Raw genomic sequence first — 18,323 nt, 5'->3', positions numbered from 1 at the left:
GGGAAGATGAGTTGTTCGGTTCATTCTTCTCACTGTTTAAGCCTGTCTTTCAGCCCTGTATGCGGTTAAAAGTTGGCTTGGCCCTGTAGTTTTATTCCTCATATTTTCCATGAGCCGATTTGAAATTTCATCTTATCCCCATGTGTGATTAATTATCTTTTGTTGCAACTTTTACATTTTTCTTGCTAGATAATCATGTCCTTTTTATAGTTTTTGTGATTGTCTGTTTTGTCCCTTTTATAGTGTTCTGTACAGCTGGTCCAAAAATAAAAGTATTAATGGTATTATAAGCAATTTTACATCACTTTTCAGAATGCAGGGATTTTCATGACCTGATTTTATAACATTTTTACTTGTCCAAAAGCGTAAGTCACAATAAATAAATAAATGGTATTTAACACCATTTGTACATCATTGTATGACTTTGCTAAATAAAATGCATTACCATCTTTTTAACCATAGAGAATCAGACAAAAATGTTGGCTACACTCATGTCTATTGGCTTCTTTGCATTTTCAAGCCTGTCTGAAAACACAACACTGCCCCTTCTTTGGGCTCAAATCCCGTTAACGGGATCGATTTGACAACATCCGATGAAATGGCAGAGCGCCAAATTCAAAAAGAATTATTAAAAATATTTATCTTCCATGCATTCACAAGTGCAACACACCAAATTAAAGCTTAACTTCTCGTTAATCTAGCCACCGTGTCAGATTTCACAAAGGCTTTACGGCGAAAGCAAACCATGCGATTATCTTAGGACAGCGCCCAGCATACCAACACATGAAAATCAGATTTCAACCCGCCAGGCGCGACAAAAGTCAGAAATAATGATTTAATTCATGCCTTACCTTTGCAGAACTTCTTCTGTTGGCACTCCTATATGTCCCATAAACATCACAAATGGTCCTTTTTGTTCGATTTAATTCCGTCGTTATATCTCACAAATGTCCATTTATTTGGCGCGTTTGATTCAGAAAAACACCGGTTCCAACTCGCCCAGCATGACTACAAAATATCTAAGTTACCTGTAAATGCTGTCCAAACATTTGAAACAACTTTCCTAATACAACTTTAGGTATTTATTTACGTAAATAATCGATAAAATTTAAGACGGGATAAACGGTGTTCAATACCGGATAAAAATAAAAACGTGAAGCGTGTGACCTGGAGCGCGCATCAAAACATTAGAGTGCACTAGGCTGGACCCACGTTCTGAACTGCCGTACTTCTTCATTTCTCTAAAGATAAACATCAACCAATTTCTAAAGACTGTTGACATCCAGTGGAACAAGTGCCTTATAAACCTAGATACACACAGAAAACCCATTGAAAACACTGTCACCTCAACAACAAAAAAATCCTGGATGGTTTGTCCTCGGGGTTTCGCCTACCAAATAAGTTCTGTTATACTCAGACACAATTTTAACAGTTTGAGTTTTCTATACAAATATACCAATTATTATATGCATATCCTAGCTTCTGGGCCTGAGTAGCAGGCAGTTTACTTTGGGCACGTTTTTCATCCGAACGTCAAAATACTGCCCCCTAGCCCAAAGAAGTTAAGGCTCTCCTGGAGGATGGTTGGCCACCTTTGGTAGCCTATAAAATATTGCAACATTACAATTACAACCAAACACTTTTTTTTATGTCTTTATAAAATAATTCCCTCCAGGGCTAGTAATTAAAGGCACATTTGTGTCCCTGGGACAATCAATATGTCTACGTTTCAAAACAGACACTGGGACAGTTCTGGGATGACAGATCCAAAATCCATACAACTACTGCACGTAAGAAAGCAATGAGGCTGGTCAGACCATTTTAGCTTAAAATGTTGATAACGTTTTATTTCTTCATATTATAAGCTCAACAATGCGCACATGGCCGTTCCAAAATGCAATTAGCGGGAAACCCCCGGGAAAAACACTGTTCTCAAAATATCTGTTAGAAATTAAGAAAGCATTCAAATTGTTTAACCATAATCTGTAATAATATGGCTTTTGTTACATTCACTGATCAAATGGACTCAATTTGACCGCTAAGAGATTTTATTTTAAACAATTTGCCACTCAATTCCGGGACACCCTACAATTTGTTTGATAGTCTGCATTAGGAAAATGAGGAAAGAAAGACCATCTCGTATATCATTATTCATTGAGCCAGTGTTTGGTATGCATTCGTCATTTGAGAGTGAGGTGTTACCAGTGTTTGTACTGTGATTAGCAGTCCAACATAAGCAGCAGCCTTTTCACACCCTCATAACTCATGGTTCAGAACCAATACTGCATGTTTGACCAATTCCCTTATGTTAACTGTTGGTCCTATTTCAGAATCAGAGCTGAAGAGGGCTCTAAATGGTTTGGCCCTAGCCTTGGAAATGGTCAGTAAGTGTATAGGCCTAGTCGGTGTCTGTGTTGTTAAAGAATGAGGACAGCCCAGCCTTGTTGTTCCTGTCTGCTTTTAAACAGGGCGGCATATGTCTGTCCTTAACAACTCAGCCAAAATATATTTTCAGCACGTACCTGAAAAAGAACCCTGTGACCACAGTGAGCCGGCTGTGGTGTCCTGTTGCTTTTGTTTTGCTCCTTTTTTTGCTAACTGGACAACAAACATGTCGGACTCCTACACCTTTACAATTCTTTCCTTCACTTATGTAAATGTGAACCTTATTGCTTAAATAAATCACCCATTGCACAGGGTCTGGGACGGTGCCATCATGATGTGGAAAAATCTGCTCCACTATTAAGTTGAAGGAGAAGAGCAAACAAACTTTGTTTGTTGTAAGCATTGCTTGTGCTTTACGACTACAGTGCTAGGCCTTGGCTCTCAGAGTAGACTGATTTATAACACAAACTGCGCTTTCCAATTATGGTAGAAAGTTATTTGCTGGGGTAACATTGCACTGTAGACTGGTGTTGTGTGGCAAATGAGAGGACATGTTAACAAGCAGAACATGGCCTTGATATAGGGACTCTTTTACATTTTATTTCATCTAGCCTTTTTTGTACAATGTTAGCCTGTCAAATGTTTTCCATAATGTTCTAACTCTTAAATAGACAGTTCTCTTCAGTAATGCAGCCTTTATCCTGCCTTGAACTCTTTTTGGGGTTATAGCCCTTCACAAGTTGTTTTTGTGTGTAATAATGTCATGTTCTCAAGCTGGGTTTTCCTCAAACAAGAGGAGCATCTTTAAAGCAGTAAATTGATGCAATGCATTTTATTCTATTTAGAAGATCTGATTTAAGAGGACTCAGATGGTTATCAAAGCTGTAATTGTTTTTAAGGAGAATTTAAACATCCACGTCACTGAAGCCAACATCACTTAAGTTAGTTTCTGAGTAATGAAAAACGAGGAATGGCAAGGCCATATGCTTTGAGAACCGGTGTTCTTAGAAAACAATGATGAATGATCAAGGCTCCCACTTATGTAATCTTGTCAAGGGTGCGTTTTCCCCTCCTTTTTTTTTTATTTTTTTTTTTCCTCCTGATATTATTGTCCTGATCACAACCTTTTGAATCTTGTTGTGTTGTGTTCTCTCCAGGTGCTGGGTCGGTGCTTCCTGACGGTGATGCAGGTGCACTTCCAGTTCCTATCCCAGGCCCTGCAGAAGGTGCAGCCTGTGGCCCAGTCGTGCCTGGCGGAGGCCCTTGCCCAGGCCCAGGAGCGACGCAGCAATGTCCGCTCCCAGAGCTCCTGCCCTGGGCCCCTGACGGAGCTGGAGGAGGCCTCACGATCATGGAAGGGTGCAGCCGAGGTATTTAGACATGGAGGCCAGGGTGCCCCCAGGATTCTCCAAGGAGCTTCCTGGTGTGACTAGCTGGTGGAAATAGGCTTTGTTCAAAACGTAACAAGCTGACTGTTATACATTCCTATGAAATGGAGTCAGCTACCATTCCAGCCACAATTTCCTCCTATTTCTCGTTGAGAAGTTTGTATATACAGTATATGAGCCTGTATTGCTAGTTTTCCCTCCTCCACTTTAAGCTAGGCCTACAAATCCTAGCTAATTGAAATGGAGGCCATTTTGTGAGAGGAGCTAGCTGGTTAATCCCGCAGCTAATAACAGTCCCCCTGGCACATTTGGAGCTTTGTTCTGTGCAGTGGAGCCAGAATGGAGAATCGTGAGTGGCCTGATTGATCTGTTAAGCCCTGGCATGTGGGGTGTTAGCACTGCAGGGAGCGGGGCTGGATATCCTGCTGGAATGTGCTGCTGCGATATGTCCGGACTGGGCATGGCCGGGCCTCAATGCACTGTTGGACAGTTTTCATAGAGGGAGGCGGTCGGTTTCCCCCCTATAGAAGCAGTTATTCAGAAATCTAGGCCCAACACTGTTCTGAAATGTACAATCTACCAGATGTGTGACCCAGTCACCAGCAAGTCAAGGTCCAAGTCTCGAGTAGTCACAAGTAGAATGGGTCGAGAGTCAAGTCCAAGTCGTGCATTCTAAGTGTGAGTCAAGTCAAGTAAAAAAATTGAATCTATACATGCAATGACTGTCTGGTAGCCTCTAAATGTTTGTTAGAGGCTACCAGACAGCCCTTTTCATTATTTTGTCTACAACACACTTTGATTATGTAATAATTCATTTTCACAACAAATTCCAAATGCAAACTTCATAAATAAATGATACATTTCAAGCTATTTTGACAAACCAAAAGACCAGTATGCCTATACTAGTAATTAATGCTTGCAAAGTAAACAGTTTAATATTCTTGATCACCAAACAATTTTTGCTGCTGGATATTTATGGCAATCCGCTCTCCATACGGTTTGACATTTGCACTGCACCCAATCCAATAGCTCTACAGAAAATTGTCAATCTGTTCGTTGGCTCATTGGTTCTCAAATGTTTTGACCTGCAACCCCCAAAAAGCAGTGGTTCAAAGTTCGTAACCCCACGCATGCACAACATGCACAATTGCTGCGCCAATGTAGCCTGTCATTACAGCCGTAAACGGTGATGCATTTTCAAACGCAACTGTTTTATTCACATTTTGCATTTATAGCTGAAAGTCATTTAATGTTAGCTACCAATATCAACTAGGTATGGATGTCATGTCACTTCTGTGGAGTCCAGAACCCTTTTCTTCCCCACAAATCCCTTAATTAATTTGCCAGAATGTTACATCTTCATCTCATAATATTGAATGCAGTGTGATGTTTGAGCCATCTTTACACATGTAGCCACCCAAACTAGGCCTATCTGAAATGTAGAAATGATCAATGAAAATCTCCAGGTAGCCTGTTATTGTTCTGGCAAAGATGCCTCCGTAGTAGACTTCTAAACTGTGTTTTATCTGGATAATACAAACAATAGGCCTACTCTGTTTTTGTCTGGTCAGCAATCAATATGTGCAACTTTTTGGTTCGGAAGCACAGACTAGATGTTTTTGAGATGACAATTCAGTGCAATACCGTAGGCCTATATTAGAAATGGGTGAAGGTATATAAAATACAAAAGGTAAGGTATTTGGATTTTTCCCATTCAGTTTCACACTTGTGCCCCCCCCCCCCCCCACTGACACATTTTCTCATGCATATTGTGCACCTTGCTGTAATGCAGATTAGCAGTACAGAGCACATGCAGGGTGTGTAAGGGTTGTACTAGTGATGTGATGCTGTGTGTAAACTGCTATGTGACCTGAGACTGTGTGCTGTGTTCCAGGCCACGGGACGTCTGAGGGAGAGGGGACGTGACGGCTGCCTGGCAGGCATCCAGGTCCAGCAGCTCTTCTGCTCCAACAACCCCAACATCCCTGATCACCATCTGAAGGAGCTCAACATGAAGATCGACAATGCCTTACAGGTAGATGGCGCTCCCCGCAGGACCACCACAGCCTTGGTCAATGTCTGAAATGACACCCTATTCCCCAATATAGGCTTGTGCACTGCTTTTGACCAGAGCCTTATTCCTGGTCATTTTCCCTGTAAAGTGCAATATTATTTTTTTTGAAAAGTATCGCACTGTATGGAATAAGGTGCCATTTCTGACTGGGTCACTAGTGCCCTACAGAACAAGGGCTGCTTCAAATCAACGTGTTGATGGCTTGGATATGAAAGGACTGGATCCAGCCTGACTTAATTACATGTTGATTTTATACAAATTATTTTATTTTCTTTCGCCAGGCTTATAAAGCAGCACTAGAAAGTATGGGCCACAGTGAATATGCACTGAAGGCTGGCTTTCACCTCAATCCCAAATCTGTGGAGATGGCTTTACAGGTATGTTTACTCTAAGCACAGGACATATTACAGTTCATTAGGAATGGTAAAGCCTTGGATTATAGTGGCTGTGATAAGGGCAAAACCCTGCCTCTAACCTACTTGTACATCCTGTGTCTGCGCCTGTGTCTCTCTCTCTGTCTACTATGTAGGGTTGCTGCAGTGAGGCAGAGGCCCAGCAGGCTGGCAGGATGCAGACCATCTCCCAGCCCATTCAATGTGAGCTGCCCACCATCCCTGTGCAGATTGGCGCCCACTTCCTCAAAGGAGTGTCCTTCAATGAGTCGGCGGCTGACAACCTCAAACTGAAAACGGTATGCTCTGCGGTCTGTTATGGAGGACTTGACGTTATAGAATGTTCAGATATTGCATAGAACATATGATTATCTGTCATGTTAAATCGGGAGTCATCAGCATGGGAGTCGTATTCAGATCTATTCATTACATTTCTATTTACAACATTGTGAATACACCCCTGGCCTTGGCTCGCTGGCATCCTGGCGCTAGGCTACTGTGATGGGTGGTTTTCTAAGTCTTTCATAGTTTGACCTTGCTGACCAGAATGGATCACTCTGCTATCTCTAGGAAATGAGAGCCGCTTAGACGGTCATTTCAACCTCTGATGACTTACGTGGGCTGTGAGTCTTGTATTTGGCAATGTGGTAATGTTTTGATGTGGATGTCTTAACACTTATTCCATGGTACATCTGATGGCTTGGGTCTGGATAGAATCAGCATCTGCTTCTTTAGTTTACAGTGGGATTCTCCCCCAGTCTGTGGGACAAAACTAACTCGTATGATAATTGCACACACTATCTGTCAGTAATCTGACTCACCATTTACCGGATTCAGAAATAAACAGCACGTTCATCAGGACCCTTTAAACTATAGAGCCTAGACACTTTAACAAGAGAGGACTTAGTCCCTGGATGTTGTAGTTGCTACTGTTTTCTGTTCTATCTTAGTGTTTTAGAAGAGATGAATAGGACCCACACACTCACTATTGCTCCACCATACCTTTTTATTCGGCAAAAAAATGAACAAAGTTTCAATCCAAAGTGGGTCATTGTCAGGTCCACATTAGTGCCTTGCAGCAGTAGTCTTGTGTTTTCACACCAGCCACCATGTTTTGTATCCTCAGCACACCATGTTGCAGCTCATTAAAGAGGCAGTGGGGCAGAACGGCGTGACCCCCCGGGACGACTCCCCCGTCACTGAGGTCCTCAACCAGGTCTGCCCTTCCAGCTGGAGAATGGCCTGCAAGACCGCCGTCCAGTTACTGTTCGCTCAGGCGGGACTGGTGAGTACAAGGCACTTAAGATGTCAACAAGGGCAGCAAAGTCACCCAGCTTAAAATACTTGTCTCATTAGATGTCAACATAAACTGTTGTCTCAACTAAAATTAGCTGATGGATTGTTTTGCTTTAGCAGTAGGGCCATGTGGTTCAACCAACTTCACTTATTTTATGAAAAGGTAAAGGAGTATTTCATTCGTTAGAGGTCCCTGCCTTGAGCAGATTCACTATAACTCTACAGCCTCTGCTTAGTGAAGCCTCTACATTATAGCTCTGGGCCAGGCTGCAAGTTGTAGTCTGTATTGTAACCTAGAGCCCGTTGTTTGGGAGGTGTGTAATCGAGATGATGGGAAGGTATGTTGGGTTCCTTTGAACGGCCAAGAGGTGTAAACAAACTCATTGTAGACACACAGTGAAGCCAACATTCCTGCAGCATCTGGGTAAAGGATGGGGTCATCTGGTTGGTTCTTCAAACAGATCTCTGGCTGTTCACTTTGAAACAGGTCGCAATTGTAAATGAGAACTTGTTCTCAACTTGCCTACCTGGTTAAATAAATAAAAAAACGAGTCTCCCCCAGCCAACAGAGAGAAAGCAGCAGTCATCCACTACTCTACTTTGTTTATTTCCTCAGTGTGGTCTGTAATATTTAGTGTGTCAGGCCTGGGGAGTGTTCTTATCCACCCAACAGCAGCGCTGAGTGTAAAACAAACCCTGGTGGTGGATGGGAGCTTTACATGAACTCCTTATCTGAGCTATGAGCTCTGAAGAACACAGACAGTTGGAGCCTCCATAGCAGCCCAAGAGAAGACCACCTTCTCTTAACATTACTCATAGAGCGGATCTGCCAGACAGTTAAAATGGCTTTGTTCTTTCTGGGACATTACTTTTCAAGTTCTCAACACCTGAATTGGCCTCTTCTCCTCCTTTTTGGGGGGCCTATGCTGCTGTATCTCGCTCTCGTTTTTTCTCTCTCTCTGCCTGTGACCTTGTGTCAGGGGCCTGGTGGGTGTGGCGGTATGTTTCTCTCACAGGCCTGGACTCAGCCCTCTGACTGCCCAGGGGTCCTGAGGATACACCTGCTATATAAATAACAATAGACTGACTTCCTGTGAGACAGGAAGGGTCCTCTCTCCCATGACCCAGTTGCATTTGTATAGAAGGTAGAGCCTCTTTCAAAGAACTACTGGAAAATATTGGGCTGGATACCTGGAAGCGTGGATATTTGTTGTTCACCCAAAGTAGCTTATATTGCCTTTGCCCAAATGCTCTGACTATGGGCAGAGTTAGTAGTATATCTTATTTCATTATATCTATTTTAGAGGAGACTGATGTGTTATTGTGGAAAGAAATTGGTACTCTATCTGCTTTGCTTACAGTCAGTCGAGATAAAAAGGGCCAATATAATCCCGTAGAGTTGCTTGCGCAAGCATAACTGGCTGTGAGGGAATGCATTCTATTAGAAGCTGTGCTGATGCAGCTCTCTGAATGACTGTGTGCATGTGTGGACAGGTGGTTGTTGACACTGCTCAGATCGAGAACAAGGAAGCCTATGCTCCACAGATTGCCCTGGAGGGCTCCAGAGTTGTGGTACAAGTACCCTCCACATGGTGAGTAGGATTATTCATATTTGTCTCTTCTGCCCTCTGGAAAAACAATCTGCTTGCTTTACAGGTCCAAAAAATAATTTGGCAAATAAATACATTTGCTTGCTTTACAGTTGTTTATCTTAAGTATTCAGAACCCTTAGACATACAATTGGCTAAATTAGCAAACTATATACTTTTTATCCACATAAGCAAACACTGAACTCAATCAACTGTCACATTTGGACAGTAAAGTGAAGTATTAACAGACCTTCTATAAATGTATTACGTTGGACATGCCAGTCGTGCTCTGTCCTGACTGTCCTGTGTGTAGGTGCCTGAAAGAAGACCCAGCCACCATGTCTCTGTTGCAGCGAAGTCTGGACCCAGAGAAGACCCTCGGCCTGGTGGACGTGCTATATACCGCCGTCTTTGACATCAATAGGTGGAAGGAGTGCAAGTGAGTGGATGTGTATTGTCCAAGGCATTTTCATGTTTGCATTTTAAATTCCTAGAAAGAATCAACGTGCTGTGTGTTCACATTGGCATGGGCTGACAGAGGTATAGCCCTCATTCTCAAGCTTTAGTTTACATTTGCCCTGAAAGAAAATCTTGAAAAAGCTAGCTAGCTATTGTAATTTTCCATGCCATTGAATATTTATGTATCTTCTCCCTCCACAGAGAACAGGCCTTGCCCACCATTCAGATGCAGTTACAGCGGGAGAGCCCTGACTACGGGATGCAGGTAGACCTGCCTCCTGGAAATGGCTCCAAAGCCTCCAGTGGCCTGCCCAAAACTATCTCCAAGCTAACTTCCAAATTCACAAAGAAGGCCTCTTCCAGCTCTGTGTCCAGTGGGGGTGGTGGTGGTGGTGGGGGCAGCTACTCCATCCCCAGCACCCCGTCCCATAGCATGCTCTCCTCTAGCAGCAGCTCTGAAGACCAGCAGTTTAAGAGCCTGGGCCAAGCAGTAGACGGGAGACTGCAGAGCATCTTACAGCTAGGCAACCTGTCCAGCAACACCGACCCCACCCAGCCCCAGAACGGTTCAGTGTGTGACGACCAGGGCATGAACCTCCCCACGGACCAGGAGATGCAGGACGTCATTGACTTTCTCTCAGGTTTCAACATGGGCAAGTCCCAGCAAGCCTCCCCACTGGTCAAAAGGAGGAACTCTGTGGCGTCTGCCAATGCTGCCGAGCTGAAGCCACCGAGCGGCACCACCGACCGAACCCCAACCTCTCAAGCTATCTCCCACAGTTCACTGCAGCCCCTTACCCAGAGTATGCCCCAGCATCAGCAGCCAGTGCAGAAGCAGCAACAGCCACCACCACCACAGCAGCCCTCCCAGCAGGTGCTGCAGTACTACCAACACCTCCTCCAGCCTATTGGTCAGCAGCAGCATGCTCCACCTCAGCTGCCCTCCCAACAGCCTCCACCCCAGGCTCTTCCCCAGCAGAGAATGCCAAGCAAGTGGCTGAGTGGTTCCAGCCAGCAGCAGCCTCCTCCCCAGGGCCCCCCTCCCCCAGCAGGGCTCTCCCCCCTGGGGCCCATTGGCCAGTGGGGCTCACCTGGCCTCCCAGACCTGAGCTCAGACCTGTACAGCCTGGGGCTGGTCAGCACCTACATGGACAGTGTCATGTCTGAGATGCTGGGGCAGAAGCCACAAGGTCCCCGCAACAACACCTGGCCCAACAGGGACCAGAACGAGGGAGTGTTTGGGGTACTGGGAGACACTTTGCCCTTTGACCCTGCAGGTGAGTAATTTTTCTCTCTTATCCACAAACCCAGATAACCCTCTGGGTTCCTCTGACTAATGTGGGTGGTGTTCAGTAGGGAGTGAACATTTTAGAACAGAGTGGAACGGGGAGGTACTACGGTGTTCCTCACTGAACATAACCTAGGTGGTTGATAATAACACTAGAGCAGTGTGTGACCTGCATATTGTCATGTTGAAGGATGCAGTCGACTACAAAGGCTCCATATCATAGCAATGAAAGCTGGCTCCTTCCTGCACATCGTTGGTCAAAGTGTAGCCAGGGTGAGATCCAGTGTCTTAACCTCCGATAAAGAAAAGCGGCCTCCTTTAGGACAGTGTTATTCCCCCTCCCTCCCCATTATCAGTAGGCTGTCTGGGTTGTGGTGGTGAGAGGCAGGCAGCTCACAGCCTCCAGGGATTCCATAGTAGGAGAGAACTGTGTCAGCAGTGGGGCTTGGAGCTGTGTTGACTGGGCTGTTTCATTACAAACACTGAGAAGGAAAAGGGAGACACTACTGTTTAGCACTGTAGTCATTATGCCTGGAGAGGATAGGTTGCTTTTGATTTTTCTTGGGGTTTTGTGGTTTGGAGATGTGCTTACATAATCTCATTGTAACCATTAAAGCTATTTGGGGTGGTGATATTTCGCTGACAGAAAGATTTATGATCTAGTTTGTCTGTGATTTCCATACGATTTCCTGAATGAATAGCAGCCATTATCAGGTGCAACCTGAGGAGGAAGTGAAAAACCTTCATAGCCACATCTCCCATTCAGATACATTTTCAAAAACTCTGAACTACAGGACCTTACTAGTATCTCTCCAAATGCACTGTAAATGTAGGTTGTCTGACAGTGAGCAGCTGTCCCGTCCCCTCCCAGAAGTTCTGATTTGTAATTTTAAATGTTATGCTAAATTTACAATGTCAGTTGCTGTTTTTACAGTGCAGCAAACTCTTTTTATTTCAGAGCAGAGGCCATTGTGTTCAGCTGACTTACGGCTATTGTGCTTTTTCTGCTATGGTAGACAATCTGGCTGAATGGATTGAGCTGTGGGGTACACACACACACACACACACACACAGAAAAGCTGAGGATGTCAAACTGAACTGTGTGTTTTCTCCCTTTCATATGCAGTTGGCTCTGACCCTGAGTTTGCGCGTTACGTTGCCGGAGTCAGCCAGGCCATGCAGCAGAAACGGCAGTTGCAGCACATCCGTCGACCCAGCAACACCCGCAGCAACTGGCCTGTCCCTGATGAGCAGCACAGGACCTGGTCCCACCCAGAGTACTACAGCGAGGGGTACGTTCCCCAATCACAATCAACACTTAACATCTCATTGGTACACACATCTCTGTATATGGCATAGGGCTCTATATAGTCCGCCCAAAGTAGTACAGGGTATGTTCATTCAAGGCTCTATACACCACTCCATCTCACATGACACATGCCTACTAGTACAATTTATTCACACTTCTTTGTATATAACATCTCTCTAGATAGTATGCCAATCAATCTTACATGCCTCTTAGTGACGTTCGATTCTTAGAATGGTAAGAACAAGATGTTCATAGTGTTTCAAGTAGTTCTGACTGAGAATGCCACTTGTGTGAAACAGGGAGGCGGTCCACAGCGGCTGGTCAGCCAATCAGGGAGACTCTGCCAGCTCCAGTGATGAGACGTCCTCAGCCAATGGGGACAGCCTGTTCTCCATGTTCTCTGGACCTGATCTTGTTGCAGCCGTCAAACAAAGAAGGTACAACTGAATCACCATGTGTTAAACGTACACCATAGTCTATTACTGTTCTTTTGGTTTCCCTACAACCTGTTGTTTTGTTATTCATGAAGTGAACTATCGATATTGTGCTGTAGAGCTTCATGTCTCCTCTTCTGCCTGTAGAAAACACAGCTGTGGCGAGCAGGAGGTGTGTACCCTGCCCTCTCCTCCCCTCCATCACTTGGGAGATGATAATAACCAGGTAAGGAAAGAGTGTGTACTTAGGAGTCTGTGTGCAGTACAGTAATTGGGCCAGAAAATTGAAGCTTCTATCATTCACTGCATCTGTATATATGATTATATTGAATCCCTTTAAATGTTAACATTTACCCCCTTTTAGTTTTTTTGTTTTTGCTAAAGATCTTGTATTGATCAACTCCCATTTCCATCCATTCTACTCCACAGGAAAGCAAAACAAAAACTTGGCCGCCGAAGGCCCCATGGCAGCACTCCGCTCACACTCAACACAATACCATACCCAATCCAAGCTCTTCCCTGTACCAGATGAACATCCCTTCCAGCCAATGGAGTGATTCCATGCAGATGTTGCAGTCTCCGGTGTGGTCCACTGCCAGTGACTGCCCTCCCTCCACCGGGATCTCCTCTGGCTTCTCTCCCTACACCCAGCAGCATCAGCCACAACAGCACAAACCCATCAGCAAGGGCTTTAAATCCTTCCCCATCAAACATGAGCACAGGCCCTCCTACCTTCACCAGTACTGATACAGACCAAACAAATGAGTCCATTGGCATGGTAGAATACCTGTTGCTTTATTTCTGAAGCAAGTTCCGCTGCAACCATTAGTAATGTTGCCCTTTTGGAATAACCATTCAATTTGAAAACATCCGTCTCTAAGTATGTGTTTTCAGGCAAAATTGCATTGTTCATACTGGCTTAACATTTTGTATGTATTTTTCCATTTCAAACGCCCCCTATTTAAAAAAAATTAAATAAAAAATAAATAAAAAGACATTCTAAACTGCCATGTAAAAGCTGTAAGCAATGCATGTCCTACTGGCAGCAGACAGTCTGCCTGATAAAGTTTATACTGTGTTTCCTCAGACGAGCTTGAAACATGCACGGCCATCATCCACTTTTCTTCTCCAGCTGAAAATGTAAGGAATAAGATTTTAGGGGGTGGGCTCTAAACAAGACACTCCAGTTTTCCCCATAATGTCTACATAGCTGTAACTGCCAAATCTCATGTAAGATGACTCAGACTACAGCTAACATCTACTGTTCCATAGCTTGTAAATTACTGAAGTTGAAATATAAATAATTTACTTCTTTTTATTAAGAGGCTTTGAGCAGGCTCAGCATAAATATTATAATCATTGCAGAGGTGTAATTGAAAAAAAAACTACTTTTTCAACGACTGACAGAGTAAAAAAATATATAGCAGTAACTATGTGCCATGTTGGTATTAATAGCACTTGCATAATATTATTTTCCAACCAAAGCGTTGTTCAGAAGATAAATGGTGCTGAAGAGATGTCCGTTTATTATATTGATCATTAATAAAGTTACGAGCCCTAGGGAAAGTCTTTATGATCAAAAAGCGCATTAATTTCCTTTTCTTTCCCTGATTGGCAGTTCATCAGAATGACACTAACTCAAACCTAATGTTTCTTCCTTTAAAATACAATATTTTCTTGTACAAATATTGACAGTATTAATCTTATTTTTGTATTTTCTTACATGTTCTACAATTACTGTATATGTTAGAACACAATTCCCCCCCCAAGATGTGAAGGCACATTCATTTCTTTAGTTCAGAGTTTAACTACACCATATCTATAAAGGTTACCAAATATGCCATTATAAACACTAAAACATTGTGTAGGGTAAATTTTTTTTGCCCATGTTTATTCAGTTTCTATGGCTACGGGCTGTATTTAAAGGCCCAGAATGTTAACTTTTTGATGTTTGCGGATGCCAATGTTGCCTGTATTTATGAAATGACACCATGTTTTCTGAAAACTAACATACCATGTTTACAGAGATTTGTTTGCTGTATAAATATCTTTTTATAGTTCTGTGCTTTGCACAATCAAAATATAGGGTTTGTTGCATTGTCTTATTTCCAAAACTTTTTTTTTTTCATCTTTAAAGACCTTGGACTGTAACCGTTAGCATTTTAGCTGTGTCAAAATGGTTTACTAGTGGCATCTACAAAAAAAATGTTACCCTGACAGAAGATATGAAGGGGGACTGCTTGGCTTATGTTGCTTATTGTTCTCTTGAGCTGGCAACTGAATCTTCCCAAGTGTACCAGCAATGCAACAAAAATGAATAAAAATGACTAGCAATTGAATATGTTGGTATTTTCTATGACTTCATGCTATCACAAATTACTGTATGATCCTTTTATTTGAGGGGTGACAGGCTGCCTAGTAGGCTGTTGTACATCTAGTTTTCTAGCTTCGTCTGGTTTTAACTTGGGTTGAAGTTCAGTGGCCCATTGTCCAAGGCTACACCTAGTAGTGTATTTCAAATTGAACAATTCAAGGACTCAATGCTGGTGGTGACTTGCTCACGAACTGACCTGTTGGGAGTAATGATATTCTGCGAAAGCTCAGTATGCCCAAACTCTATTAAATGCACCTCATGTTACTTTACAGCAGTAGGTCAGGAAAAAGCCAACTTTATTTTCAAAATGAAAGCTGCGAATCAATTCAGAGGAAATTGTCCATTTCGTATGATGGCTTTATGTCCATTCTGGGCTGTCAATGTTGGTGCCTTTCCATTGGTGGGGATCTGAAAATTGGAATCTGAGTCAATTTGCAACCCATCAACAAACAATTGAAACAACGGTCAAGCAATGAATGCAGCTGGTTGCAATTTCATTGAGGGACAAAACATACGTTTGTGGTTGGAGCCAAGTTTGGCTGGCGTCTGCTATGGTTCCCAGGTAAACAATGTTGCGGTGCAAGATCTGTTGATATCTGGTGGAGAAAAGTTGTTTACAGTATGGTAGTTAAAACACGGCAGGGAAGCCAACCCTATTCCTCAGCAGGATTTAGTTCCAGCCCTACCATAATTATTTACTCATCAGGAACTTCAAATTGTATTTGTCACATGCAGGTGTACACCTTACAGTGAGATGTTTACTTTACAAGCCCTTAACCAACAATGCAGTTAGTAAAAATAAATAGCGAGGCTATATGTACTGGTACAGAGTCAATGTGCATGTTGGTCGGGTTAAAGTAACTATGCATAGATAACAGTAAGTCAGTTAAGAACAAATTCTTATTTACAATGACGGCCTACCCCAGACAATGCCGAGCCAATTGTACACCGTCCTATGGGACTCCAATCATGGCCGGATGTGATACAGCCTGGATTCGAACCAGTGACTGTAGTGACATCTTGCACTGAGATGCAGTGCCTTAGAATGCTGCACCACTCTGAATCAGGTGTGTTCGTATAGAGCTGGTTAAAAACTTGCAAACAATAGCTCCAGGAGAAGGGTTGACATCACCAACTCTAGGGGAAATAACACATAGATATGAAATTGAACTTACTGTACACATTCCATTGCTCGTCCTTTTTGCATGTACTCTGTGATGCACCTTACCAGCTGGTCATTTTCGTCCAGCAACTGAAAGTTGGAAAATATGAAAAACTTAACGCAACTTGTTTACCGAAGCTACCACCTTGTATGATAGAATGTGTGCCAAATAACAAACCAGCTGTACAGCTAGCTAATGAGCTAGACACAGTTGTAAACATTCTAGCTAAATGCTACACAGATTAACATAACCAAACTGATAGCTAACGTTACTTACTCTTTGGATGGTTTCTTGGTTGATCTGAGCTTTTCCTCTATGTCTTTTCGGTACAAATGCAACAGACATTTTGAGTTACATTGAATGACAAACGTTAGCCAGTGGCTGTGACTACGACGGGGCTAATACTAGCTAGCTATAGGACATCCACCATCTTTGCTCGTACTGCCTGGGATTTTCGGTCGTCACCTTACCACAGCCACAAAGTCATAAACCCCGCCCATTTCTACAATTTATCTTCTTGACCACACTGCTAACTTTAAGCCTAACCCAAACCTTAAATTATGACCCAAAAGTCAATTTTTGTTTTCATGATTTTTACGATATAGCCATCATGACTTTGGCTGTGGTAACTATTGGAAACGGATTTTCGTTCATTTCTTAGTCGAAAATATGCCCGTTCAATTTCAATCCGTAGTCCCTTGTCCTTACCCTGATATAGGATCCTGCTAGCCTGTGGATAGGCTAATTGATCAAATCAAATTGTATTAGTCACAAGCGCTGAATACAAGAGGTGTTGTACAGTGAAATGCTTACTTACGAGCCCCTACAACAATGCAGTTAAAAGATAACGGACAAGAATAAGTAAGAGCAGTAAAATAACAATAGCGAGACTATATACAGAGGGTACTGGTACAGAGTCAATGCGCGGGGGCACCGTTTAGTTGAGGTAATATGTACATGTAGGTAGAGTTATTAAAGTGACTATGCATAGATGATAACAGAGTAGCAGTGGCTTAAAGGGGGTGGGGGGGCAATGCAAATAGTGTGGGTATCCATTTGATTAGATGTTCAGGAGTCTTATGGCTTGGGGGTTGAAGCTGTTTAGAAGCCTCTTGGACCAAGACTTGGCTCTCTGGTACCGCTTGCAGTGCGGTAGCAGAGAGTACAGTCTATGACTAGGGTGGCTGGAGTCTTGGACAATTTTTAGGGCCTTCCTCTGACACCACCTAGTACAGAGGTCCTGGATGGCAGGAAGTTGCCACACCAGGCAGTGATGCAACCAGTCAGGATGCTCTTGATGGTGCAGCAGTAGAATCTTTTGAGGATCTGAGGACCCATGCCAAATATTTTTAGTCTCCTGACGGGGAGTAGGTTTTGTCATGCCCTCTTCACGACTGTCTTGGTGTGCTTGGACCATGTTAGTTTGTTGGTGATGTGGACACCAAGGAACTTGAAGCTCTCAACCTGCTCCACTGCAGCCCAGTTGATGAGAATGGGGGCGTGCTCGGTCCTCTTTTTCCTGTTGTCCACAATCATCTCCTTTGTCTTGATCACATTGAGGGAGAGGTTGTTGTCCTGGCACCACACGGCCAGGTCTCTGACCTCCTCCCTATAGGCTGTCTTGTCGTTGATCATGCCTACTGTGTCATCGGCAAACTTAATTTGTTGGGAGTCATGCCTGGCCATGCAGTTATGAGTGAACAGGGAGTACAGGAGGGGACTGAGCACGCACCCCTGAGGGGCCCCTGTGTTGAGGATCAGCGTGGCAGATCTGTTGTTACCTATCCTTACCACCTGGGGGCAGCTCGTCAGGAAGTCCAGTTGCAGAGGGAGGTGTTTAGTCCCAGGGCCCTTAGCTAATTGATGAGCTTTGAGGGCACTATGGTGTTGAACGCTGAGCTGTAGTCAATGAACAGCATTCTCACATAGGTGTTCCTTTTGTCTAGGTGGGAAAGGGCAGTGTGGAGTGCAATAGAGATTGCGGCATCTGTGGATCTGTAGGTGCGCTATGCAAATTGGAGTGGGTCTAGGTTTTCTAGGTTAATGGTGTTGATGTGAGCCATGACGAGCCTTTCGAAGCACTTCATGGCTACAGACATGAGTGCTACGGGTCGGTAGTCGTTTAGGCAGGTTACCTTAGTGTTCTTGGGGACATAGCTTCCGCTATATCGC

The 18,323-nt window shown here is 43.6% G+C and overlaps 1 protein-coding gene and 1 long non-coding RNA gene across 4 annotated transcripts in view; one reads left to right on the top strand and one right to left on the bottom strand.

Moving 5' to 3' along the window:
- The window catches only part of LOC115203278 (uncharacterized protein KIAA0355), a 38,655-nt gene extending 23,705 nt beyond the window's left edge, over positions 1-14,950 (top strand). For all 3 annotated transcript variants that reach the window (XM_029767831.1, XM_029767834.1, XM_029767833.1), the window contains 12 exons: positions 3,543-3,755; positions 5,668-5,808; positions 6,129-6,224; positions 6,377-6,538; positions 7,366-7,524; positions 9,030-9,127; positions 9,438-9,563; positions 9,785-10,860; positions 11,998-12,163; positions 12,480-12,617; positions 12,762-12,840; positions 13,044-14,950. In XM_029767831.1, the coding sequence (XP_029623691.1) occupies positions 3,543-3,755; positions 5,668-5,808; positions 6,129-6,224; positions 6,377-6,538; positions 7,366-7,524; positions 9,030-9,127; positions 9,438-9,563; positions 9,785-10,860; positions 11,998-12,163; positions 12,480-12,617; positions 12,762-12,840; positions 13,044-13,361 (2,772 nt within the window). In that variant the 3' untranslated portion in view covers positions 13,362-14,950. The remainder of the gene's footprint in view (positions 1-3,542; positions 3,756-5,667; positions 5,809-6,128; positions 6,225-6,376; positions 6,539-7,365; positions 7,525-9,029; positions 9,128-9,437; positions 9,564-9,784; positions 10,861-11,997; positions 12,164-12,479; positions 12,618-12,761; positions 12,841-13,043) is intronic.
- Positions 14,337-16,622, bottom strand: LOC115203279 (uncharacterized). The gene is made up of 4 exons (XR_003880138.1): positions 16,428-16,622; positions 16,164-16,240; positions 15,504-15,584; positions 14,337-15,396 (listed from the first exon to the last, which is right to left on the bottom strand). It is a non-coding gene; the product is annotated as an uncharacterized LOC115203279 (long non-coding RNA).
- Between the last annotated feature and the right edge of the window lie 1,701 nt (positions 16,623-18,323).

This window comes from Salmo trutta, chromosome 12 (assembly GCF_901001165.1).
Source record: "Salmo trutta chromosome 12, fSalTru1.1, whole genome shotgun sequence".
Lineage (NCBI taxonomy): Eukaryota > Metazoa > Chordata > Actinopteri > Salmoniformes > Salmonidae > Salmo > Salmo trutta.
The sequence above is the reverse complement of the archived record's forward strand: the minus strand, read 5'-3'. Positions and strand labels throughout refer to the sequence as shown.